This window comes from Gopherus flavomarginatus, chromosome 4 (assembly GCF_025201925.1).
Source record: "Gopherus flavomarginatus isolate rGopFla2 chromosome 4, rGopFla2.mat.asm, whole genome shotgun sequence".
NCBI classification, from domain to species: Eukaryota; Metazoa; Chordata; order Testudines; family Testudinidae; genus Gopherus; species Gopherus flavomarginatus.
The window spans coordinates 177,577,867-177,604,434 of NC_066620.1; the positions used below are offsets into that span (position 1 = coordinate 177,577,867).

Below are 26,568 nucleotides of genomic sequence, written 5' to 3' on the forward strand. Positions count from 1 at the left end.
TGGGAAATGACACCTCTGGTTTCCACTTTTGGGTTCTGAAGCGCCGACGGGCATGATCTGGGGTTATCCCCATTCTGTATCTGGCCTTGGTTTGAAAAAGTTTATAGTCATTCATTTGCTGCTTAGGCATTTCAGCTGCCACCTCTGCTAAAGGTCCACTGAGCTGTGACCTTAATTCTACCATGTACTGGTCTTCGGGGATGTTGTACCCAAGACAGGCTCTTTCAAAATTTTCCAAGAAGGCCTCGGTGTCATCCCCTGCCTTGTAGGTGGGAAATTTCCTGTGCTGTGGAGCAATAATTGGCGCCGGGTTGTTAGGGTTGTCTGGCACATGCAGCCCAGCTTTTGCCAAGTCCAGTTCATGCTTTCTCTGTTTTTCCTTCTCTTCATTTTCTTTTTGTTGTTTTTCCATTTCTCGGCGGTGGGCCAACTCTTCTTCTTCTTGTTTCCTTCGGTGGGCGAACTCTTCTTCTTCTAGTTTTCTTTTGTGTGCTGCCTGTTTGATTTGTTCTTCTCTTTCTTTCATCTCCATCTCTTTTTGTTTTATTTCCAGTTGTCGCCTGTGTTCAGCTTCTTTGATTTGTTCTTCGGCCTCAATTTTTGCCTGCGAAGTCATGGTTCCTGTTTTCTTGTGTTGGGGTGCCCTCCGGTGTTTATCTTCTGCACTGCAGGTTCTCTGTTGCCTCCTGAAGTCTGCCTAGCAACAGTGCCTTTAGCTAATCTTCAATGTTAAGTAAACCTGAAAAACCACTTTATTTGCATTTATATAGTGCTGGTAATGACTCTCAATGGGAGTGCTATTGCATGACAAAAGACCTGTAACAGCTCCTTAATGGCTTCTTGCTTAACATGCAAGCCACAAACTGACAGAGAGAGCAGAAAAAAAAATTCTCTCTGGTTCCCTTTTAAAACCAAACTGTTTCTCTCTGCTAAAAAGCCCTTAGCAGAGAAAAGAAAAATATAATATTCCTACTGGCTTCTGGATTCTGTCTATATCCCAACCGCTGCTACACCATGTCATAACCTTAGTCCCAGATTTGGACCTTAGCGTCCAAAATATGGGGGTTAGCATGAAAACCTCCAAGCTTAGTTACCAGCTTGGACCTGGTACTTGCTGCCACCACCCAAAAAATTTAGAGTGTTTTGGGGCACTCTGGTCCCCCTGAAAAACCTTCCCTGGGGACCCCAAGACCCAAATCCCTTGAGTCTCACAACAAAGGGAAATAATCCTTTTTCCCTTCCCCCCTCCAGGTGCTCCTGGAGAGATACACAGACACAAGCTCTGTGAAACTACACAGAGTGACTCCCCCTCTCTGTTCCCAGTCCTGGAAACAAAAAGTACTTTCCTCTTCACCCAGAGGGAATGCAAAATCAGGCTAGCAAATCCAACACACACAGATCTCCCCCCCCTGATTTCTTCCTCCCACCAATTCCCTGGTGAGTACAGACTCAATTTCCCTGAAATTTCCCAGTAAAGAAAACTCCAACAGGTCTTAAAAGAAAGCTTTATATAAAAAAGAAAGAAAAATACATACAAATGGTCTCTCTGTATTTAGGTGACGAAATACAGGGTCAATTGCTTAAAAGAATATTGAATAAACAGCCTTATTCAAAAAGAATACAAATCAAAGCACTCCAGCACTTATATTCATGCAAATACCAAAGAAAAGAAACCATATAACTTACTATCTGATCTCTTTATCCTTACACTTAGAAACAGAAGACTAGAAAGTAGAAACTGCTTCTCTAAAGCTCAGAGAAAGCAGGCAGACAGACAGAGACTCAGACACAAACTTCCCTCCACCCAGAGTTGAAAAAATCCGGTTTTCTGATTGGTCCTCTGGTCAGGTGCTTCAGGTAAAAGAGACATTAACCCTTAGCTATCTGTTTATGACAACCTCCCGCAGGAGTGCCTGTGGACGGTCTGCTGGTCCCGCGGCTTCGGTGGAGCCGCGGGACCAGCGGAGCCTCCGCGGGCATGCTGCTGAAGGCACCCTCCTGCCGCCCTCCTGGCGACTGGCAGAGCGCCCCCCGCGGCATGCCACCTCAAGCACGTGATTGGCGTGCTGGAGCCTGGAGTCATTGACTATTTTATACCAACAGTTTCCATACTACTGATAGCAGCTGTCATAGCATATTCCTGAAAATAACATTTAGAACTGAATTAGACTCTTGTGGACTTCCAAAACAATCGTTTTACCAGATAATGCACTGTAGGTCCTCTAGCTCTAGGACTTCTTATATATAATTGGCTGGACAAAATATGGGGCCCAATGCTGCAATCACTCTGTGCATTGATTCCCATTGACTTTACAGGATCAGACTTGTAGATATGTAGTTATATAACCAAAACACATGCCATTCTGTTCTCGTCGTACTGCAACTATAAATCAAGGGAAGTCTTCTCTTCCCTTTTACTAAGGCCACTACCATTCTCAGTTTAGACACAGAATGTTACAAAATGAAGTCACTGCGTTTTCTGTCTCACAGAGAGTTTATATTTGTTTATTTTCTTTAATCTGAAATAAAAGTGGCCAAGCCTGAAATTACATGTTTACTCTGTGGGAAAAATAAGAAGCTCGATGCTATATTTTTATGGCCAGACTCAGTTAAAGAATTAAAAAAGAGTTCTAGGACAAATATGGGCCATGGAAACTGTCCAAAGTGAAACTTCAGAACTTGTACAACTTTATGCAGTTGCAGTAACAAGATAGTTAAATTTGGCTCTGAACTAGGATGTTAAAACCAAGTTTTTGTGGATCACTATAGGTATCAACTTGCTTAAACGATCCAATAATATGTATGCCATGTAGTTGTAGCTGCCAGTCGCAGGAGATTAGAGGGATTAGAGGGAGGTGGGTAGGAATATTGACTTACCAGGTTCTGTTGACAAAGCCAGTAAAACTGCTGGAACTTCTGAGACATAAGGAGCTGAGCACTTCCAACAGCACTTCGGATCTTACCTAGAACTGAACAAGCAGAAAGGGTTTTTTCCACCCGGTGTCTTTGAAGCAACATTCATGCAAAACTGTAATTAGATGTGTTCAGCTGAACTCCTATTATTTCAAAATATTAGTAACTACACCGCTACCTCGATATAACGCTACCTGACATAACACAAATGTGGATATAACACGGTAAAGCAGCACTCCAGAGGGGGTGGGGCTGCGAACTTCGGTGGATCAAAGCAAGTTCATCTATAACGCGGTAAGATTTTTTGGCTCCCAAGGACAGCATTATATCAGGGTAGAGGTGTATTTTGTTATGTTTTAGAGACTATGTAGACAAACTACTTCTGAGGAAGATGCAGTTATCAGGAGACTCTGAGGCTATGTATAGCATTATACCCAACCTTCCTAGACCCATGGAAATAATAAACAATACATTAATAATTGGAAAGAATGCAGGGAAGGTTGACTTAAGAAAAGACGGAAAGCCTAACACTGTCTCCACTTCCTAGGAAATCAAAGATTTGAGAAAATACTAAATAACTTGCTGAGGCTGGCACTCAGATTTTATTTTTAAGGCAAACCTTGATTTATATAGTAAATGACAAAAACAAAGCTCAGTCACAAGTGTCTTTCTGAAGTTATTTTAGCAAATGCTTTAATCTCTGTCCAGCAAGGCACTTAAGTATGCACTTAACTTTAAGTACTTCAGCAGCCCATGAAAGTCAATGAGATCAGTGGATTGTCACAAGCACTGTTCTAAATTGTTATTCAGCTCCACAGTCCATCAGTTTTTCTAACCTCACCTCACAAGCATCATCAGGCACAACTAACAATCTGGAGCTCAACCCAATAATATCTTTACTCCATAGTCTCCACAGTGGAACATGATTTATTGTTGACGCCAAAAGGCTTGGGATTAGGGCCTAAGAGTGTATTGTAGGCAGCAGGCTCTGTTAACTAGGCCAGGCTTAGTCCATGCATTAACATTCTAGTAACTAATAAAAGTGCTACATCTTTCTAAAGCATAGTCTCTATAAAATATTAAGTGCTAGCTCATGTGTTAATATCTTAATATAAAATAATTATGAATCAAACAATATTGTATTAGTTTTCCTTAAAACATTGTTTTATACTGAAAACAGAGTTTGTAAAATTGCATTGTGGACTTCTCTGTTAATTGTTTTTGAATGATGTTAAGACCAAATTTGCCCAGTTTCTGGGTAAAAAGATGATGCCTGCCTTGTAAACCTAGTCTGGGAATCTCATCAAAATGTGTTCTCTCCTGGTGAAATCCAACCCTCATTGGAGTTTTGCCATTGATTTTAATTGAGCCAGGATTTCACCCTCTAGCTCTGAAAGCACAAATGATAAATATCCTTCACTCAGAACTCCACTAACAATTCTGTTGATGCTGCCCTGACCCGGAACAGAACGCAGCTCACATTATCAGAGCTGTATTGGCTGTGCAGTGCTAATAAAGGTAAAATATATGTGAAGTACCCTACCACAAGAACCTCAGAGGAACCTGGGCCTCAGTGACTCCCAGGGATCTTCCTGGAATGGTGCAGGAATGGTTATACATGTTGACCCATACTTAGGACTATCCATAAAGGCCCCAATTCAACAGATAACCAAAGCATATGTGCTTAACTTTAAGCATACGCATTTAAATCCTGTTGATTTCAATGGGACTATCACAGGGTTGCTGATCCCTTTAATGGATTAAGGTATCTCTATGTGGCAAAAGAAACACTTTGCACACGCCGACGGAAATTACAGAACCACAAGTCAGCTTGAAAAGCTGCTCAGGACAGTCAAACCCATTGGACAGCAAGTCACTTACGCCAGTCAGTAAATTGGCAGGCCCAGGAGTCTAACTGCAGATGACTCAGGGGTTAGTGCAGGAAGAGATGTGCCAGACACCGAGGCTATGTCTACACTACAGCTTATGATGGCATAATTTATATCACTCAGGGGCGTGAATAAACTGCCCTCATCCCCGAGCAACATAAATTATGCCAGCATAAATGCTATGTGCATGGGGCTATGTAAACAGGAAAGCTTCTCCTGCGGACATAGATTTTGCTGCTCAAGGGGGTGGGTTTTTTTATGCCAACAGCTCTTCCGTTGGCATAGAGCATCTTCACCACAGGCGCTGCAGTGGCACAGCTGTATCGATACAGCTGCGCTGCTTCCACGCTGTACGTATAGACATGGCCTGAGTCTCAGTACCTGGGTGGAACAGATGGAGGATGAGAAGAAGCAATTAAAGGAGCAGATGTATGAAGGACCCAAGCTAAGCCAAAATCTTGGGAAAAAGGTCTTCACCTAAAAAACAGACAGAAGGAATTGGAATATCTGCTTGCTTTGGAGAGGCAAATTACTACAGAGACAAGTGGAAACATATGGAAATAGAAGTATGGGAATGAGAGAGAGACCCTCTGCTTATTGAGGAGGGGAGGAACATTGCCAAAGATTGAATAGTCTTATGGGGTGCTGCTGAACAGAAAGTTCCCCATGGCTTTAGAATATGACCAAGTGTTAGATAGTGTCAACCCTACATTTGTGTATAGGTCAGTTCTGTACGGAAGGAAGGAATATCATAGGGTTGCTTTAAGAGGAGTGCAGGCCCAGCCTACACTTGATGAGCTAATGTACGGAGCACATCTAGGCAGTTGATTGGATAATGAACACCTATGCCAGTTAAAAGGCTATCAGGGCTCAGTAACAGGGAGAGGCTCACAGAGAGAGATAAGCTCTCCTAAAGGAGAAGAACTCCAAGAATTAAAAACCACAGGCCCCAAGGAGGAGAGTTGTACAAGCCCTGGGGCAAGGAGAGCGACCACAGGCCAGAGAGGCCAGAACTGAGAACCACAGGCTCCAAAGAAGAAGGCCGTGCAACTCCCTGAATCCAAGGGGAGAGACTTTCATTTCAGTTTATTTTAGGTTTAATAAAGGAGAACCCCAGCAGGAGAACTTTGTCTTACATCTGTCTGGACTCTGTGGAGTTCTTAAAGGGCCCTGAGAGAAGAGAAATTAGGGCAGGGAATGCCTGCAGTCCCACTAGCTCAGCAGGGACTCAAGTACATGTGTAAGTGCTTGGCTAAATCAGGGCCAACAAGCACAGTCCATAGTAACTTTTCTGACCATAACTGTACTTTACATTTACAGCTTGAATTCACATTTTCTTAGCTAACGCTATATTCCATTACAAGTTTCCCAATTCTTAGTGAAGTTCTTGAAAAATCCAAACTTCGTGCAGCTTCACATGAAACATCCAGACTTTTCCTGGAACAAATAACATTGCCTTCTATGTGAAAGAAAATCTAATTTTTTTTTTAAAGATTTGTAAGCTGGGATGGAAATCGAATACACTAGGATTTCCTTATGTGGTGGTGGAGAGGGTTTTTGGGATGAGGATTTTTCTGGTATCTACCAAATTCAGTAATCCCTACTATATTGTTTATACTTATCTCGTAGAGGTCTAGAAAGATATTTCAGCAGTGCTAGAAACAAAGAACTGAAGCAGATACTATATCAGAAGTAAACTGCAACACATTTCAATTAGCTGGGGGTAACATGCCAACTACATTTGTAAGACAGATGTCTGACTGGACCATGGGAGACTGCTTATGGTATTAGGTACTAAATTTTAATTCAACTTTGTCTACACTAGTTATACATGTGTTTAGTTACAAGCAGTGATGAGAGAAAATTCCAATATTTTAGACCTCAATCCTGTAAAAATGTATACATGTGCATAACTTTAGGCACATAAGGAGTTCCATAGAGTCAACGGGATTACTCAAAACCCTAATTCAGCAAGATACTTAAGAACATGTGTGACTTTAGGCATATAAATAGTCTCACTGCCTTCAGGGGGACCATTCATATATATAAAGTTACACATGTGCTTAAATAATTTGCTGAATGAGTGCCTATGTGCCGCAGATACGGTTAGGTACAATGAAACTTATTATAGCCCTGGGATTGGTGAACCAATATGTATTATTAAAAGCCTACCTGTTACTACCATCTTTCTTAACTTTACTTACATTTAAATAAATAAATCAAATTTAGAAAGTTATAACAAGTGAGAATCTCTCTTATTCATGCCTCTCAGCTTTACTGTAATTAAATTAAAGTATTGAAATACTTCAGTTCATAATCTTTAGCACAGTATTAATACACAGCCAAAACCTTGTTATTAATTTCATGCACTGGGGAGTTATTCTGATGAGTGCAGATTGATGATCTCCATGAAGGGATGATGAATGTTAGAGAGTGTAGAGGTTGAGATGTTTGTAATGCGTAGAAATAATTTTGCTAATCAATGAACGATGATAAAATTAACCAACATATCAATTCCATATAAGAAAAACCTATTAAGAAAAAAATCAAGGTTGCACAGTTAAGCACTCAAAAGTCAGGAAATGGCCACACAATTTTAGCTCTGTTCCCTCACGAGTATGAATTACAATACACTCTTTAACTAATTAATTAAACTTCTCCCATTGAGTACCACTATTTAGGAGCTTGCTCCTGCTCCATCTGAAGAGAATGGGAATTGTACCACTGACTTCAACAGGAGTAGGTTCAGGTCCTATAGAGAGATTGTGAAAGTTATTTAGTAGCTGTGGATATTCTGGGTCCTTTCCCAAAAAAGACACCCAGAGGAAAGCAGTACGTACTGACTTTAGTGGACTTTGCTACCCGATGGCCGGAAGCAGTAGCTCTAGGCAACACCAGGGCTAACACTGTGTGCCTGGCCCTAACAGACATCTTTGCCAGGGTAGGTTGGCCCTCCGACATCCTTACAGATTCAGGGTCTAATTTCCTGGCAGGGACCATGGAAAAACTGTGGGAAACTCATGGGGTGAATCACTTGGTTGCCACCCCGTACCACCATCAAACCAATGGCCTGGTGGAAAGGTTCAATGGAACTTTGGGGGCCATGATACGAAAATTCATCAACGAATTCTCCAATAATTGGGACCTAGTGTTGCAGCAGTTGCTGTTTGCCTACAGGGCTGTACCACATCCCAGTTTAGGGTTTTCACCGTTTGAACTTGTGTATGGTCACGAGGTTAAGGGGTCATTACAGTTGGTGAAGCAGCAATGGGAGGGGTTTACGCCTTCTCCAGGAACTAACATTCTGGACTTTGTAAGCAACCTACAAAGCACCCTCCAACACTCTTTAGCCCTTGCTAGAGAGAACCTAAAGGATGCTCAAGAAGAGCAAAAGGCCTGGTATGACAGACATGCCAGAGAACGTTCCTTCAAGGTAGGAGACCAGGTTATGATCTTGAAGGCGCAACAGGCCCATAAAATGGAAGCATCATGGGAAGGGCCATTCATGGTCCAAGAGCGCCTGGGAACTGTAAACTACCTCATAGCATTTCCCAATTCCTCACTAAAGCCTAAAGTGTACCATGTTAATTCTCTCAAGCCTTTCTATTCCAGAGACTTACAGGTTTGTCAGTTTACAGTCCAGGGAGATGAGGCTGAGTGGCCTGACGGTGTCTACTACGACGGGAAAAAAACGGTGGCGTGGAAGAGGTAAACCTCTCAACCACCCTGGAACGTCTGCAGCGGCTACAAATCAAGGAGCTGTGCACTAGCTTCGCCCCATTGTTCTCAGCCACCCCAGGACGGACTGAGCGGGCATACCACTCCATTGATACAGGTAATGCTCACCCAATCAGAACCCCACCCTACCGGGTGTCTCCTCATGCCCAAGCTGCTATAGAACGGGAGATCCAGAACATGCTACAGATGGGTATAATCCGCTCATCTACCAGTGCATGGGCATCTCCAGTGGTTCTGGTACCCAAACCAGATGGGGAAATACGCTTTTGCGTGGACTACCGTAAGCTAAATGCGGTAACTCGTCTGGACAACTATCCAATGCCACGCACCGATGAGCTATTGGAAAAGTTGGGACGTGCCCAGTTCATCTCTACAATAGACTTAACCAAGGGGTACTGGCAAGTACCGCTAGATGAACCTGCCAAGGAGAGGTCAGCATTCGTCACCCATGCGGGGGTGTATGAATTCAATGTCCTTCCTTTCGGCCTTCGAAATGCACCCGCCACCTTCCAGAGGCTGGTAGATGGTCTACTAGCAGGACTGGGAAAATTTGCAGTTGCCTACCTCGATGATGTGGCCATTTTTTCAGACTCCTGGCCCGAACACCTACTACACCTGGAAAAGGTCTTTAAGCGCATCAGGCAGGCCGGACTAACTGTTAAGGCCAAAAAGTGTCAAATAGGCCAAAACAGAGTGACTTACCTGGGGCACCAGGTGGGTCGAGGAACCATAAACCCCCTCCAGGCCAAGGTGGATGTTATCCAAAAGTGGCCTGTCCCAAGGTCAAAGAAACAAGTCCAATCCTTCTTAGGCTTGGCCGGATACTACAGGCGATTTGTACCACAGTACAGCCAAATCGCTGCCCCACTGACCGACCTGACCAAAAAGACCCAGCCAAATGCAGTTAAGTGGACTGATGAGTGTCAAAAGGCCTTTACCCAGCTTAAGGCGATGCTCATGTCTGACCCTGTGCTCAGGGCCCCGGACTTTGACAAGCCATTCCTAGTAACCACGGATGCATCTGAGCGTGGTATAGGAGCAGTGCTCATGCAGGAAGCAACAGATCACAACTTCCATCCTGTCGTGTTTCTCAGCAAGAAACTGTCTGAGAGGGAAAGTCACTGGTCAGTCAGTAAAAAGGACTGCTATGCCATTGTGTACGCCCTGGAAAGGCTACGCCCATATGTTTGGGGACGGCGGTTCCAGCTACAAACTGACCATGCTGCGCTAAAGTGGCTTCAGACTGCCAAGGGGAACAACAAGAAACTTCTTCGTTGGAGTTTAGCTCTCCAAGATTTTGATTTTGAAATTCAGCACATCTCAGGAGCTTCTAACAAAGTAGCTGATGCACTCTCCCGTGAGAGTTTCCCAGAATCCAGTTGTTAAAAAGTGTTCTTAAAATGTAGAAGTCTATTAGTTATATACTTAGTGGTATATGTAAAGGTGCATGTGTTGTATTAATCTGTTTATTTTCAAGTTCTAGAAGGAAATCGCAGCCAGTGAGCTTCCCCACTGTCTGCAATTTGGGGGGCGTGTCATAAACAGATAGCTAAGGGTTAATGTCTCTTTCACCTGAAGCACCTGACCAGAGGACCAATCAGAAAACCGGATTTTTTCAACTCTGGGTGGAGGGAAGTTTGTGTCTGAGTCTTTGTCTGTCTGCCTGCTTTCTCTGAGCTTTGGAGAAGTAGTTCTGCTTTCTAATCTTCTGTTTCTAAGTGTAAGGACAAAGAGATCAGATAGTAAGTTATATGGTTTCTTTTCTTTGGTATTTGCATGAATATAAGTGCTGGAGTGCTTTAATTTGTATTCTTTTTGAATAAGGCTGTTTATTCAATATTCTTTTAAGCAATTAACCCTGTATTTCGTCACCTTAATACAGAGAGACCATTTGTATGTATTTTTCTTTCTTTTTATATAAAGCTTTCTTTTAAGACCTGTTGGAGTTTTTCTTTACTTCAGGGAAATTGAGTCTGTACTCACCAGGGAATTGGTGGGAGGAAGAAATCAGGGGGAGATCTGTGTGTGTTGAATTTGCTAGCCTGATTTTGCATTTCCTCTGGGTGAAGAGGAAAGTGTTTTTTGTTTCCAGGACTGGGAACGGAGAGGGGGAGTCACTCTGTTTGGATTCACAGAGCTTGTGTCTGTGTATCTCTCCAGGAGCACCTGGAGGGGGGAAGGGAAAAAGGATTATTTCCCTTTGTTGTGAGACTCAAGGGATTTGGGTCTTGGGGTCCCCAGGGAAGGCTTTTCAGGGGGACCAGAGTGCCCCAAAACACTCTAATTTTTTGGGTGGTGGCAGCAACTACCAGGTCCAAGCTGGTAGCTAAGCTTGGAGATTTTCATGCTAACTCCCATATTTTGGACGCTAAGGTCCAAATCTGGGACTAAGGTTATGATACAGGTCCTATAGAGAGATTGTGAAAGTTATTTGTATACAAGATGCACAAATAATGCCACATAAATTTTTCTACATGGACCAAGCAAGTTACAATACTGTAGAAAAAAGCCCTGTGTGATGATAGATCATATTATTTGGGATATATGATGTAATCAAATAATTAAGTACAGTTCTATATCACATGTGTACAAGGGAGTAGATAAAGGTTATACAGATTTACACAAAAGTAACTATGATTCTGCTCAAGCACTACTCCTTGCAGGTTAAAATAGTTCTGCTCAGTTGCAGTCGATATGACAATAATGAGGAAACTATCAATAATAAATCTGTTACTGAACCTCTTAAAACACTATCATTTTTGAATTCTCAGGCATTAACATTTAAGTTATATATAATACATGTACTGGTATATGAAATCGTAATTCTATATGAAAGTTGTCATTTTGATTTTAATCTACATCTAATTTTCTGTGCTAGTGAGTTAATTATATTCAGTACTGACTATATAAACTTTTTTAAAACTTAAATCTTCGTACTGAACTGCAAATCTCATTCACAACACATTTTTTAGCGCTATGTATAGGTTTGTTAGTCTGGCATGGCATTTTACTGCAGCACAAGTTGTGTCAGTTAAAAATGTCAAATAGTGGAACTGTCAAATATGTCTATTTTAGTTCAATATATTGTATAACCATGAGAATGGAAGATTTAAAATATATGACATATGTCAGTGGCGTGCTTTGGAAATCAGAACTAAATCTTCCTCTACTGAGTCAGTGGGAGTTTTGCCATTGACTTTAACAAGGGAAGAATCAGGCCTACGCCATGAATCTTACATAATTGATAAAGTAAGCTACAGAGTCTGGACTACATACCAAACCACTGACATTCTAGCTGCTTTTTAAAAATGAAAGTGGGGAGCTGCTGTCTCGAGTCTGCAGTGAAATCTTGCTGGGCACGCTCAAAAGCACGACATGCTTAATTTTAGCTTGAGTAATCCCACAGCTTTTCATGCTATTGAGATGTTACCTAAATGACAAATTTCCATGGAATTAATCTTACATTATGTCTACTGTCACAAATGTTGCACAATGGAATCTCTGTGAACAGAATGAGGCTATATGTAGATCCACTTTCCCGCTAAATGAAGAAGGATTCAAAGAGGGGAAAATTTAGGCAGAACACTTAATATGCTAAAAGGGATTCTTAGATTCCATACACAGTGTTTTATTTATTTTATTTATGCCAACTAAAAGAGATAAAAGTAGAGATGGTTTCTGTCATAGTATCTTTCCCCAATCTGAACCTTAGAATCCAAAAGTTGGGGTACCAACATGAATTCCTCTAAGCTTAATTACCTGCTTAGATCTGATAAGCTGCCACCAATCAGGAACTCCAGTGCCTGATACACTCTGGTCCCCCCAAAACCTTCCCTGGGGACCTCCAAGACCCAAACCACCTGGATCTTAACACAAGAAAAGTAAACCCCTTTCCTCACCGTTGCCTCTCTCAGACTCTTCCCCTCCAAGTGTTCCCTCCCTGGGCTCCTGGAGAGATAGACAGATTTACGCTCTGTGAATCTAAAACAAAGGGATTCCACCCTTCTCCCCTCCCTTCCCCTTCCCTGTTAAGTACAGACTCAATTCCCTTGAGCCTCAATAAGGGGAGAAAATCAAACAGGTCTTAAAAAGCAAAACTTTTAACAAAAAGAAAGAAAAAGAGTAAAAGTTATCTCTGCAATTTAGATGGTAAAAGTTACAGGGTCTGTCAGCTTATAGAAACTGGAGAAAAAGCCTCCTCCAGCAGAAATACAATTTAAAATACTTCCAGCAAACTACACATTTGCAAATACAGAAAACAATCAAAAGACTATAACCGCCTTTCTTACTAAATACTTACTATTCTGAATATATATAAGAGACTGTAGCAAGGAGATTGGCAAGAAACCTGGTTGCACGTCTAGTCCCTTCCAGGACCCAGACAGAACAAAGCAAAACCCCAAAAACACAAACAAAGGCTTCCCTCCACTGAGATTTGAAAGTATCTTGTTTCCTGATTGGTCCTCTAGTCAGGTGTCCGGTTCACTGTTTGTTAACCCTTTACAGGTAAAAGAGACATTAACCCTTAACTATCTGTTTATGACAGTTCCAAGCAAATAAAAGTGAAAACACGCATCTGAAAGTCTAAACCTTAATCTAGGAAGATACAGTCTTTGTTCAAAAAGGTTTATTTTACCCCAAGTCTCTTACCCAACTTTTTACTGGCCAGAACACATCACAGATATCAAGTTGCTTGGTTTCTTTGTCTCCTAAGGTGAAGGATCAAGATGGAGTGTCTCTGTGTTCCTTATATCCCAAAGGGATGTCTCTGTTTTGCAAGTCAGGACGGCCTCCTGGGGGCTCAGTCTGCTGCATCAGTTTGAGGTGCAGGAGCCATGTTAATGCTCTGTCTCTCGAGTTCAGGACCTGGATAACCCCTGCTAGTTTAGCAATGGCTTTGTTTACTGCTAATATGTAAATTGAGGTCAATCCACACTCTTTTGTCTAGCACAGACCTGTTTATCATCTTTACCTAGATTAGGCTGTCTTGATTTAACCATGCTCTAGTAACATCATACAGAGGGAATTTCTAACTTCATATATAAGGTTAATACATGCATTTTATAATGGTATTAATAATCAGCAGGTTTCTAGCTTTCATATGATACCTTACAAGGCATACTTTGTACAAATATCACTGCAATTCTATGGAGGGTGTGCCTAGGGTCACAGTATTTTGCTGCAGATAACCCTCTTTCCCTGAAAATCCAGAGTGGTGCAAATCTGTGTGTGCTGCTGGTATATATGTCTTTGTGTGGATTCTGGAGAAACTGGAAAGGTGCAGTGGCATGGGAAGGGAGAAAGAGTAACAGGTAACCACGGAAAACGGGCTCCATCAAGACCTGGAAAGTAGAAGGAATAGTAGCAGGAACAGGTGAGGGAAGGCAAGAGGGAAAGCTGGAGAATCAGAACAGAGGCATGCAAGCAGGATGGGGGAAAAGTAGTGAGGAAAAGGTAGGCATAAGGTGGAAGAAGAATCATGGGAGCAAAACAGGTTGTGGTGGGTGAAGCAAATGTGTTGAGATGGTGAGTCAGGAACATATCAAGAAGGTGCAGAATCAGAAAAGCTAGGAGGAGATGCAACACTGTAAAAGAGGGATAGTCTGCAAGAGAGGAGGAGATGCTGCTTTCTGGCTGTGTAAGAGTCATGGCTGCAATGCAATTGGACCTACCACAAGAAATCCAAATATACACCCTCCACCTGGAGAAATCTACTGTCTTATGGACTGAAGTGGTTACGAAAGGAATCAAAGTAGTTAGAATCAAATCTTTCCAAGACCTCTTTTCTTTTCTTGCTGAATTCCACAAATAGCAGAAAATTTTTTAAAAGTTTGCATTTTAGGTCTACACACACAAGTTGCCCTGATATATGTAAAGGTGTGATTTTAAATCAGTTCAGTTAATCCAGTACAACTTTGTGTGTGGACACTTAAATTAATTTAAAGTTAGTTTATATCCATTTAGCTGGTCCTGAAATTTTACAGGGCCAAGCTAAGCTGATATAAGTCTGTCCACTCAGGGGTTTTCACTAGTTTAATTAACCAGTTTAACTAACTGGGTGCAAACTGATATGCAGACAAGCCTTTAGTGAGTCTTGAAAGCTGCCAGATTGACAACACTAGAATCTGAACTCCTCCCAGTATATTTAGCAATTCAGTAGATTCAGCTTAGTTAGCGGCAATGTAGATCTTCTCCATAGTGCTCTGCTAATATGCCGCTCCCATCTAACCTAGAGACACTGCCTTGGGGCCAAAGGGTATTATAGTCGCCATACCCATTCTTTGACCTCTGTCACTAGCAACAAGGGAGCCAATTGCTGAGGTACTTTGTGATATGGATAATTTTGCCAGAGAAATGCATTGCCATTGACAAGTAGCTTTCACCCAAAGCCCTGAACATCTGGAATCAGAGTGTAGTGAGCTTTGGGCTGTCTTAGGCATTCACTGAGTGTAATTCAACACAGTACTTGGGAATTGGGTACAGTGATTGAGTGACTACACTGAGACAGAATAAAAATGGTTTTGGACTAGGCATATTTATTTAGGATACTGTATGAACTGTAAATGAATCTGAGTATTTATCCCTCATATGTTAATGTCCATATATTTGAATGTTTGGGTGGCTTTGGCTGTTGGTTTGGTTTTCCACTGTAACATTTCTTGATGTGCTACTCCTGGAGGTATTCTGTGCCTCTGTGCATGTGCAGAATTCATGTCCCCCCCCAGATATTTTTTTCTCTGCAGAAAATACATTCTGACAAAGAGACACCGCAGTTACACCTTTTGCCCACAACGGACATCTTTAGCACCAGAACAGAGGGCAGCCAGCTCACTGGTCATAGCAGTGAGCTACAGAGGAAGGAAGGAAGAGGAGACTGCATTCCTCACAGCATCGTGCTCCTGGGGCAAGGTCAGGAGGCACATATGGGGTTGGGCGGGGGGGTCACATACCCTAGGGTTCAGAAGGGCTAGTGGAATGTCACAACCTGGGGTGGCGGTTGAATGGGAAGGGGGGGGGATGCAGGGACACATGAGAACACAGGCGGATGTGCCTGACTGATTGGGAGAGGCTAGGGTCTGCATGGGGGAGGGTCCCCAACTCCCTAACAATCCCTCCCCTCCAAAAAACAAACAAACAGCCCTGTTCCATACTCCTCCCACACCCAACAACCGCCCTGGTTCACTCCCAGGCGCCTTTTCAGAAATTACTTCCCTCTCCCTCAACTCCTCTGTTACCCCTTACTCCCTCAAGCCTTTGCACTGCTTCTGAGGGGTGCAGGAAACTCTTTTCTGCATTGTAGTTTAAATGAAGTATTATTCAAAGTTCTGTATTAATATGCCTAGTAAGGAATCTATTTGTCAAAAAAAATTCCTGAATCTTTTTTAGCATCTGTATTGTTACAGACGTACTTGCTGACAGGTATTTTGAAATAAATTACCAAAATAACTGAAACTGGAATGATCATATTGTGTTATTTTGACACATAACATATGCAGAATTTTGCAGAACTTTAAAATATTGTGCGCATAATTTAAATTTTTTTGGGTGCAGAATTCTCTCAGGAGTAACAATGCGCATATGTAGTAGTTGCTCGTTAATTTTCAGCTTCTGAAGAAACAGGGCAAATGTGGAACTTAGGAGCACCACAGTATTCCTGGCTCCCCTGCTGCTCTCTATGTTGTGGTGTGGTGTCCTTATCTCCAACAACTCTCAGTGCCCTTCACAGCTTACTTACTCACTGCCTTACTTTGCAAGTCTCCCAGCTCCTGCTAGAAACCACTCCCCTGCAGCACTTCTGAGCACCACATAGCTTCTCGCTCTTCTTGTGCTGTGGAGCTTTGGAACATGGAGAGTGATCTTCTCATTACCATCCCTCCCACAATGCTAAGTCAAACAGGGTTTCCCGAATGCAAAACTGAGACTCTAATTGCTATTGTTTAGAAACACATATTTGCAAAATAGCATGGGGGCACTTTTCCAGCGAAAATGGTCAAATGACTTACCCTGGAAACAGCCAGAATTTCCTAACTATAAAAACACCAATATCTACCCACATAAAAAATAAATGACATTTACAGAAATAAATGCATTATTTACTAACTTTACTAAGTGACAAAAAATAAATAAGTAAATAAATAAAGTGAAGGATTTCGAGACATGAAAGGTTATTTTTGGTGCAGTGATTATTCTTTGGTTCGCTAAGACTCAGTGAGTGAAGATCTTAAAACAACATTATAGGATAAAGGCTACGGTACAAGAAAAAAATCAATAGGGCAATCAAACAGTGTTCTAAGATCCCAAGGCTATTGTGCTAACACACAAAGTGAAATTGCTTTTTAAAACATAACTATTTTAAGCCCTCTTTTTCAAGATTATCTGTGAAATATAAATGGTAGTGTAAGGTGCGAGATTCGCCTATGGGATATACATCTATAGCTACACTTGTGGTACAATTAATAGAGCTGACACTCAAATAAGGGATTCAGCATTAACAGTGACATTTTGAACAGGCAAATTCTGCTGTGAAGTTTCTTGGGTATAGTATGTTCCAGTGGAAGATGGAAAAATACACTTGGCTGCCTCTGGCCCAGGCACTTCTGATTATTTTCTTCATTGAACTGCCAAATGTTGAAATACATCAAGATAAATTTCATGCTGGGTTATCACTAAACCTTGGGTATGGTAGATAGAATACGGCTCAGTCTGCCAAGGCCTAAATGTGGGATGCAATGTGTGAAAAAGACCCATAGATGAATAAAACTATTCATGCATATTCAAAATGCTGTGGGATTCATTCCTTTAATATAAATTACTCTGTTGATAACTTGAGCTTCATGATTCTTTTTTTTCCCCTGAAGTAAATCATAACAATACAAATTTGTTTGTAATTAATGCATGTAAATTTGGGAGTAAAAGGGGAGATGTCCATTGAAATGAGGGACATTTGAGACATATGGCTATATAAAAGCAGAAGTATGAATGCCATATGTTATAATTAGTTGGAGCCAAAATCTGCTCTCAATTACACCATGTAAACCTGTAATAACTCAATTGACTTCAGTGTCAGCAACAGCAGAATCTCCGCCAAAGTGCTCTCTGAAACATAATCCTGTGAAAACAGCATCACAGGGTGTCCATGTTTATTTTATCTCAGAGACTCCATCTCAACAAGAGGCTGGGTTTTCTCCTCTTGCACCACCACCAGTAATAGAGTTGTTCAGCAAATGAGAAAAAAATAAAATAAAGGCATGTCAATTCTCATTCCCTCCACATTTATTTTTTGTCAAAATTGTCTCATCAGGTCTAAACAGCAATAAAAATGTAAACAAGCCAATGATGCCCTCATTGACATCTGTCCAACACAACTATCTGAAAAGTATGGTTACACCGCCACAGCGGTGTACTTTATGGTAATCTAAACTGTAGGATGCTATAAGCACAGGGGATGTTAAGGATCCAGATACCAATATTAATCCAACATGACATAATCAAAGCTTTCTAAGGCATTTAGAAGACTGTTTTATGTTCCAGAAAGTAATGATCCCAACCAAACCCAGCTGTATCTACCAGCTGAGGACTGAACAGTGACTGAGAATAACAGAGAACCTTGGAATCTGTGTGACTTTGAGCTGCTTGACTTCATCAAAGCAAATGATTTACAGAGTGCAATAATACAAGAGCATTCGATTTGGGGGAACTGAGAAATCTGATGAAGAAGGTGCATGAGAGGGAGTATTAAAAATCAACTATTATGGAAGAAGTCTAGGGAGTCTTAAAAGCCTCTCTAACAAAAGCACAATATTATAAAATTATTATTATTATTTAATAGCACCTAAGAGTGTAATAAGCAGTTCACAGTATGAAGGCAAACTTCCTTGTCCGAACTGCTTACAATCCAATCTCAGACCTGACATAATGAAAGGAATGACAAAAGAGAAAAGGAGGGAGTTGAGGTGGAAAGACTGGCCTTGCAGCAATATGATAATGCAGTTACTCAGCAAAGGCTTGTGCACAGTATGGTGGAGCAAAATAATTAAGGGTAAATAAAATGAATTAATAACAGAGCAGCCTGTCTTTCCTCTGAAAAAGAGGCGTGCAAGAAATAGGAATGGGACAGTGGACTGTGCGACTGTCCAGAGATGTGACGGTAAAACATGAATCTGACATGGAAGAGAGGAAGCAAACAAGAAATTCAGAGTCAGCCAGGGCTTGAAGAGAAAATATGTGGGCAGCAAAAGTCTAAATGAATTGATCCTGTGCCTGAGGAAGTCTGAACTGAAAAAAACAACTCAAATTGGCTGAGGTAGGAACATTGTTATGCGAACTGAAAACTGGCCAAGAAGCCTGTTGACAAAGGCTAAAAGAAACATGGCAATGGAGAGAGTTGTGGGGAGGCATCTAACAGAGTGGCAGGAGCAGTTTTATTTATCAGCATCATTAATGCCAACTTGCTCCAAGAAACCTGCATCACTTTTTAGTTCACTCCATCACTTCTCTCACGGTGTCCGCAAGAAGCGAGCAATAATAATGATTCTCTATAAAAAAATGCAACAACCAAACGTGACTGAACTATCTAAAAGTGCACATGCCCAAATAACTACAGAATCCTGTTGCTGTAACCACTGTCTTTCTTACTCTATTTCCTCTCCAATCTTTGTTTCCCTCACCATCACTCCCACCCCTTCATGCCAGGGAAAGGGCTGGAGTAGAATAAAAGGGTTCTAAAAGGCCTGGATCCAGCTGGGAGAAAATGTTTGTGGTATGGAACTGAAGAAGACAGTTGAAGGCTGTCTCTCAAGGATCCTCTCACATGCCCTGGCACAGGATTGCTAGAAAGGTTGTGTCAGGGGTGGGGCTCAGGCATGTAGCACTGAAGAGATTCTGGGCAATGCTACTGCCATACATAGGCATGGATAGGTTGCCGCAAGATAGAAGCTCCTCAGGGCTAAATTATGCCAATGCCTGCTATGAACCCCAGAGCAATTCAGAAATCAGGCGGGCACAAGGGTGACTTATTGCGTATTAGTTCCTCCTCCTTCTCTTAGAGCAGAGCACAGAATCTCAGTTATGATGTCAAAAACCATGACTGATCCTGCAACTGACTGTGCAGATGGACCCTCATTGATTTCAGTGGGGCTCCACTCAGATACAATGGTTTGCCTGCACAGTCAACTGCAGGATTGGGGGCTTTAATTGTAAGCGCCTCAGGGCGGAAACCTTCTCTCTGTTTGTCTCGTAAAGTGTCTAACACACTTCCAAGTGGTATAGAAATTGATTAATATAATATATAAAATTAATAATAAATATAAACCACAGTTTCATATTCTCTGTCAAATGTATATAACGAAAGATACTGAGGTATTCTTACTTTCTTCAGAAAGATCATTTTCTTCTGCTTCTCTCTCCATCTCTTTACACCATCCTTCCATCCTCTTCGTTTCAGTATGCAGCAACTTCATAAACCAAGACCCATCCCGTCGACATGGGGACATCCGACCAGTTTCTACTGTCTCAATGGCTGGCTCCAGCCAGGGTTCTGGCGGTGGAAGATTTGAGGTGTCAACCTGGGTCCTGTAATCTTCTCTGTAACTGAACAGTCCCTGTGTCCGTACAGTTCTTACTGCACCATACTGGGTAGGAGTGCTAGGCTCTGAATGCCTCTGGAATGATGAACCAAACTGAAGTCCCTTGTCCTCCATTGTTATGTGTCCTGGAAAGCCCTCCAGTTCCAGGTCAGCCTGAACAGCTGCAGTTACACTATTTGAACGTTTAAACCGTCCATGTCTTGGGCAAGGAGAAAAAAGAAAGAAAAATAGATAAATAAAGGGAATAATATACTGGCAAAATAAATCTGATTTTCTTTCTGCATCTAATAGTAAAAAATATTTTTGCTGGCATTTAGGATATTTTTCAATTAATCTTTGTCAAAGTCCACCCTACAACTGATTTAGTAACTTAATGTAAGAGAGTGAATAACAATGCAAAAAGACTATATATAGTCCATATGGTGTCATTATTGATCTGAACAAAGATATAAATGAAAATAATTTAAACCACCTTTGGAAGCAAATATTGATCTTTTCTTACATTACATTATATTGCACATCATTAATAAACAGAACTGCAAATAGCACCAAAGACCTGCAGTGCTGCATATACTGTTGAAATGAAGACTATCAAATAAATATACACAACTATTTCAAATAATAAGGGCCCTACTCAAAGACATTCTGAGTTAAGGCTGTCAAGAATTTTGTAATAAATGTAAAAAGTGGTAGCAGGCTGGTGTGGTTTTAAGTTTGTTTGTGTTTAAACACAGTATAGAACTACCATGAAATGGTGAGTGTCTCATGATAATCTTATCTTGGATACTGAAATACTAGAATAAATTTATGTTCAATAGTTGTAACAGAGGATCAAAAGATTCATGAAATATACAGATCAATTGTTCAAATTCAGCTCATGTCAATTGTAAGCAAAGGTGATTACTATCTCCAAAGGCTGTTTGATGGCTTCTGTGAAATGAGATGGACACTTGTCCACCCAGTTCAGTGCCAGGTGGACAAGTGTCTAAATAAAAAAACCCACCACCACCAGAATTAGCACATTTGTCAGCAGTCTTAGCAGACTGGACAAGGATTGACTGACCATGGAAACTGACTCCCAGAAGTAGTCCCTGTAGGTCAGGGTTGAGGTAGGCCCTGTCCTGCAAATGGACTGTATAGCAAATAGATTCAGCCATGGGGATCCCTTTGCAGGGCTGGTGCTTCAGTGTGCATGCACCTGATTTCTCTCATTAATTAGGAGCACTAAGTTCACTGTACAAATAATAACTTCCTCTGAATCAAAGAAAAAAACCCTGGAAACTCTGAGTAAATATGAAGGGAGAGCTAAAGCATCTCTTACAATATTAGCAGTTGGCCAACATGCACGTATAAGCCTGGCCTTGTGAATTATTCATATACAGCACCCTCTATGTGTTTGCTAGCCGTTTGATCACAACAGTGTTTTGTCTTCTGAAAGATTACACTTCTATTTTGCATGAATTACCGTTTCTCATCTTCCACTTGCACTCCAACAGAATGGTATTCCCGTAGGCCTCTGCTCTCGGTATCTGAATCGGTTGCCGTTTCCACCTAATTCAACACAAAAGATAAATCTGCAGAAGTGAACATTGACAATTCAACCTTATATCTACCAACCTTTATTTCAATTGATTATATATTTCCTTAATTATGAGAAAGAAACTCTTAACCCAGTAAAATCATTTAAATAAGCAATCAGTCTGGTATCATTGTTTTGGTGCTGTGTTTTATAAAACTGTGCATAACCACTTCTGCTCTGCTCTGTAATTCCCTTTCTTAAATGTATGCAGATACAATTACTCAGTTTAATGCAGGCAGAAAGTAAGATTGGCTCGACTATTCTATTATTAGAACTAGGAACCCATAGGTTAGCCGCTTTATATATTATTAGAATGCAATCTCATTATATCTCAGGATTTACAAAATAAAAGAAAATAGCCCCATAAAAACTGAAGTCATAAAAAGAAATGTTACAAGGAATTGATTCTATTGGCAACTGTGCCGACAAATACAGAAATATTCAAGTGATAAAGAAAATACAGTATAATACCATAGCTCACCTTTCTTAACAACATAATCTTAAGACTGCTATATCAACTGTCAGGAATTTTAAATAGTATTCCCCTCTGCAATACTCTTACAAAATGTATTCACGATAGAGTTTTCACCTTAATTGGCACTACACGTATATAAAAAATTACTGCAGGATTTTCTATAAACACACTCAAGTGTTGCAGCATTAAAGTTATGTTGAATCAAAGGAGAGTCAAAGAAAAATTAATTAAAATAGAACATTTTTCTCTTTTGGAGGATATTTTGTTTGTTAAACAAAATGAACAGTAGTTACCCATAAGTACAGTTAACATTACAAAAATATTTTTCCATAATATATTGGAAATATATATGTATTCCATTATATATTAGAAATAATTGTTAACTTAACATACAATGTTACTTTGAAAAGGGATTGTATAAAACTAGCAACTTTTTATTCACCAGGTCGCTCTCTGTGCATTCAGTCACATCTGCTGTCTTAGTAACAAACATATATTTCTAGTAGCTTTTACTTCTGTTAGTTAACCATGTTGAGCCAACACAGCTAAAGTAGAGTAAACTGGATTCTATTCCTTCTAGTCCATCATCAACAGAATTATTCACTAAATTACATTTCAAAAGCCAATCAATTATACCTGCATAAATCTACTGAAGATAATGGTGTTGCACAGATCTCACTAGGAGAATCCTCTGAAGATAAAGGTAAACTCATGGCAATTTAGCCAGATATTTAGCCTCCATGTGGATTGCCCACTGCCTTAGAAACATCAGAGCAGATTTCCCTGTGTGTTCCATATGGGCTCAATTTTTGCACTAATGGAATGATTTGGGAACATCTCCATGGAGCGAGTCTTCCTCTTCCACGGTGCCCTCCTATGGGTATTTCTGCAGGAGTTCTAGATGACTATAATTTGCCCAATATGTAACTGACACAGGTATTTATAGGAATATATATAGTTGATCTACAGTGAACTTTTTATATGATTGAAAACACAGTTATAAGTAAAATTACAGTCCAGGTGTCAAAATGGCCCTGGCACACATTCCTTCTAAACAGAAACTCTGCCAAATTATCCTCCCGTCCAGCTTGCCAAAACTGACACTAACTAAATGCTCTGATGATTGCTTTCACATTTTAATATCTTTCATTTGCTTGCTGGGCCCCGCAGCAGTAGGAGGATGCCAGACAAGGACTTTTGATGTAATTTGGAGAGCAAATATTGTAACACCTGACAAACAGAAAACAATCCTGCAAAATGGAGGCAAAGGCTGAAACAAGTAAAAGCGGGAAAACAACAATTTCATCTAACAATGCTGCGCAGGAGGGATGAAAAATTCCTGCGAAACACAGGCAGCGTAAGGTCACCTTCTGGGAAAGAAAGGGAGATAATTCAAATGTGATCAGATTGGCCAGGCTTCATTTAGAATTTTTCAACTAAATGTTTCTTTGTTAAAAAAATGCTGATTAATCAAAACAGACTTTTTGTGGAAACATATCCGTTTCGACAAAATCTTAGAGGAAGATTTCTCAGGATGAAATTTCTGGTCAAAAACAGAGACCCACTCCAGAATAGCTAATAGCCCAGTGGTTGGGGCACTCCCCAGGGATGCAGAAACCCAGGTTTAAATCCCTCTCTATTTGATTTGAAGCAGGAACTTGACCATGAATCTCCCACATCCCAGGTGAGGGCCCTAGCTACTAGACTCATGGCGATCCTGAGGTGGGTTTTTTGTGAAATATTTCGAAAGGTCTTAGTTTCATCTTGATGCAGAACAAAAAACAAATGTAGAAACCTTGAATTATTTTGCAAAACAGAATGCTTGTCTTCCAGCCAGTCTTAGCTTAATTTACATAAAAATGGGCATACAGACCAATGGTCCAAGTAGCCCAATATCCTGTCTTCTGACAGTGGCTAGTTCCAGATGCTTCAGAGGGAATTAAAAGAACAGGGTAATTATCAAGTGATCTATCCCCTATCATCCAGGCCCAGCTTCTGCCAGTCAGAGGATTAGGGACACCCAGTGCATGGGACTGTGCTCTGATGATCTTGGCTAATAGCTATTGAGGTACCTATCCTCCACAAACTTACATTGGTTTTTTTTTAACTCGGTTATACTTTTGGCCTTCATAACATCCCCTGACAAAGAGTTCCACATGTTGACTGTGCACTGTGTGAAGAGGTACTTCCTTATGTTTGTTTTAAACTTACTACCTATTAATTTCATTGGGTGACCCTGTTTCTTGTGTTATGAGAAGGGGTAAATAACACTTCCTTATTAACTTTCTTCACACCATTCACGATTTTATAGACCTCTATCATATCCCCCTTTAGTTATCTCTTTTCTAAGCTTAACAGTCCCAGTCTTTTTAATCTCTCCTCGCATTTTTGTTGCCCTTCTTTTTACTTTTTCCAATTCTAATGTATCGTTTTTGAGATGGGCTGACAAGAACTGCATGCAGTATTCAAGGTGTGGGCATACCAGAGATTTATATAGTAGCTTTGTGATAATTTCTGTCTTATTATCTATCTCTCTCCTAATGGTTTCTAACATTGCTAGCCTTTTTGACTGATGAACATTGGGCGATGTTTTCAGAGAACTATCCACAATGACTCCAAGATTTCTTTCTTTGGTAGTAACAGCAAACTGAGACCCCATCATTTCGTATGTACAGTTGGAATTGTGTTTTCTAATGTGCATTACTTTGCATTTATCAACATTGAATTTCATCTGACTTCTTTTTGCCCAGTCACCCAGTTTTGTGAGATCCCTTTGTTAACTCTTTTCAGTCTGCTTTGGACTTCACTATCTTGAGTAACTTTTTTATATCATCTCCACACTTTGCCATCTCACTGTTTACACACTTTTCCAGTTCATTTATGAATATGTTGAACAGCATGGATCCTAGTACAGATACTTGGGGGATCCCATTATTTACCACTTTCCATTGTGAAAACTGACCATTTGTTTCCTGTTTTTTAACCTGTTACTAATCATCAATAGGACCTTCCTTCTTATCCAATGACTGCTTACTTTACTTAAGACTCTTTTGTGTGGGGCCTTGACAAAGGCTTTCTGAAAGTCGTAGTACACTATGTCAACTGGAGTCACCCATCTCCACATGTTTGTTGACCTCCCTCAAATAATTCTAATAGATTGGTGAGGCATGGTTTCCTTTTACAATATAACATGTTCATCTACATGTCTGGTAATCAAGTTCTTTACTATAGTTTCAACAAATCGGTCTGGTTCTGAAATTATTTGCCTGGTACTGAAGTTCCACTCAGCACAGGGGAAAAGGTAACATGTTTGGCTTTGTTGTGTGGCTCCCAAAACTTGGATGAATCTTACCAAAGTAGATTTGTTCTCTGTGATCACTGAATATTTTATTATTCACTAGCATGCATTCCAAATAGACCAGGGAGCTTAGCGAACAGGAGCTGCTAACAGGGAGTTTTGCAAGGGAGTTTGGAAGGGGAGTAGGAAGGGAGGAGGGGTCCCTTGTCGGTCTCATCTGTGACCCATTGGTCCCCTGAACCTATAAACTGAGCCACATCCAAAACCTTTCTGTTTACAGCAGAGCAGAGCGGACAGGGAGCTGTAGACGGGAATTTGAGAGAGTTTGACAGAGGGAGGCTTACAATGGTGAGGAGGACCCGCAACACCTGTGCCAGCACTGCTTCTGTCTCCTCCACCTGCGCCTGTAGCCAGACAGAGCACCAAAGCATGGATGCTTTTACCCAGATTCTGGTGTGGGCTTGCAAAGACTGTAATTTGCAATTTCCACTTACTGATATCCAGACTGGGGGTGGCATCCAATGTGAAAGGTGCCTACTGGTGGAGTCTCTCAGGCAGCAGGTGGGAGAGCTACAGGAGGAGGTGGCTAGGCTGAGGAACATCCATATCCATGAGCAATTCCTGGACAGTATCCATGTGGAGACAGCTGACGGTGCTGTCCCAGTTGACAGGACTACCGACACACCAGTGGAGGAGGAGATGCCTCAGGGTGTATCTGACACACCAGTGGAGGAGGAGGCTCAGGGTGGACACAGCCAGCTGGTTACTTCTAGCAGCGGGCAGTGCTCCACCGCTGCTGCGAACCCTCCTGCTGTGGTAAAAGATAACCGTTATGCTCTTCTTGATACAGGAGAGAAGGAATCACCCCCAACAGTTAAGGAGGTGAAGCCTCGTACCCCTAAGGCTGGGAGGTCTGCTGCCACCACTGATAAGAAACGTAGGGTAGTGGTGGTTGGAGACTCTCTGCTGAGAGGGACGGAGACACCCATCTGTCGCCCTGACCGTTCATCCCGGGAGGTATGCTGCCTGCCAGGGGCCTGTATCCGAGATGTTACAGAGGCATTGTCGAGGATTATCCGGCCTTCTGACTA

General features: G+C 41.2%; 1 protein-coding gene across 7 annotated transcripts in view; it reads right to left on the bottom strand.

Moving 5' to 3' along the window:
- DLGAP2 (DLG associated protein 2) overlaps window positions 1-26,568 on the bottom strand; it is a 688,475-nt gene that overhangs the window by 17,586 nt on the left and 644,321 nt on the right. For all 7 annotated transcript variants that reach the window (XM_050950699.1, XM_050950698.1, XM_050950697.1 and 4 more), the window contains 3 exons: window positions 21,591-21,676; window positions 19,909-20,324; window positions 2,878-2,969 (listed from right to left, as the gene is read on the bottom strand). In XM_050950699.1, coding sequence (XP_050806656.1) covers window positions 2,878-2,969; window positions 19,909-20,324; window positions 21,591-21,676 — 594 coding nt within the window. The remainder of the gene's footprint in view (window positions 1-2,877; window positions 2,970-19,908; window positions 20,325-21,590; window positions 21,677-26,568) is intronic.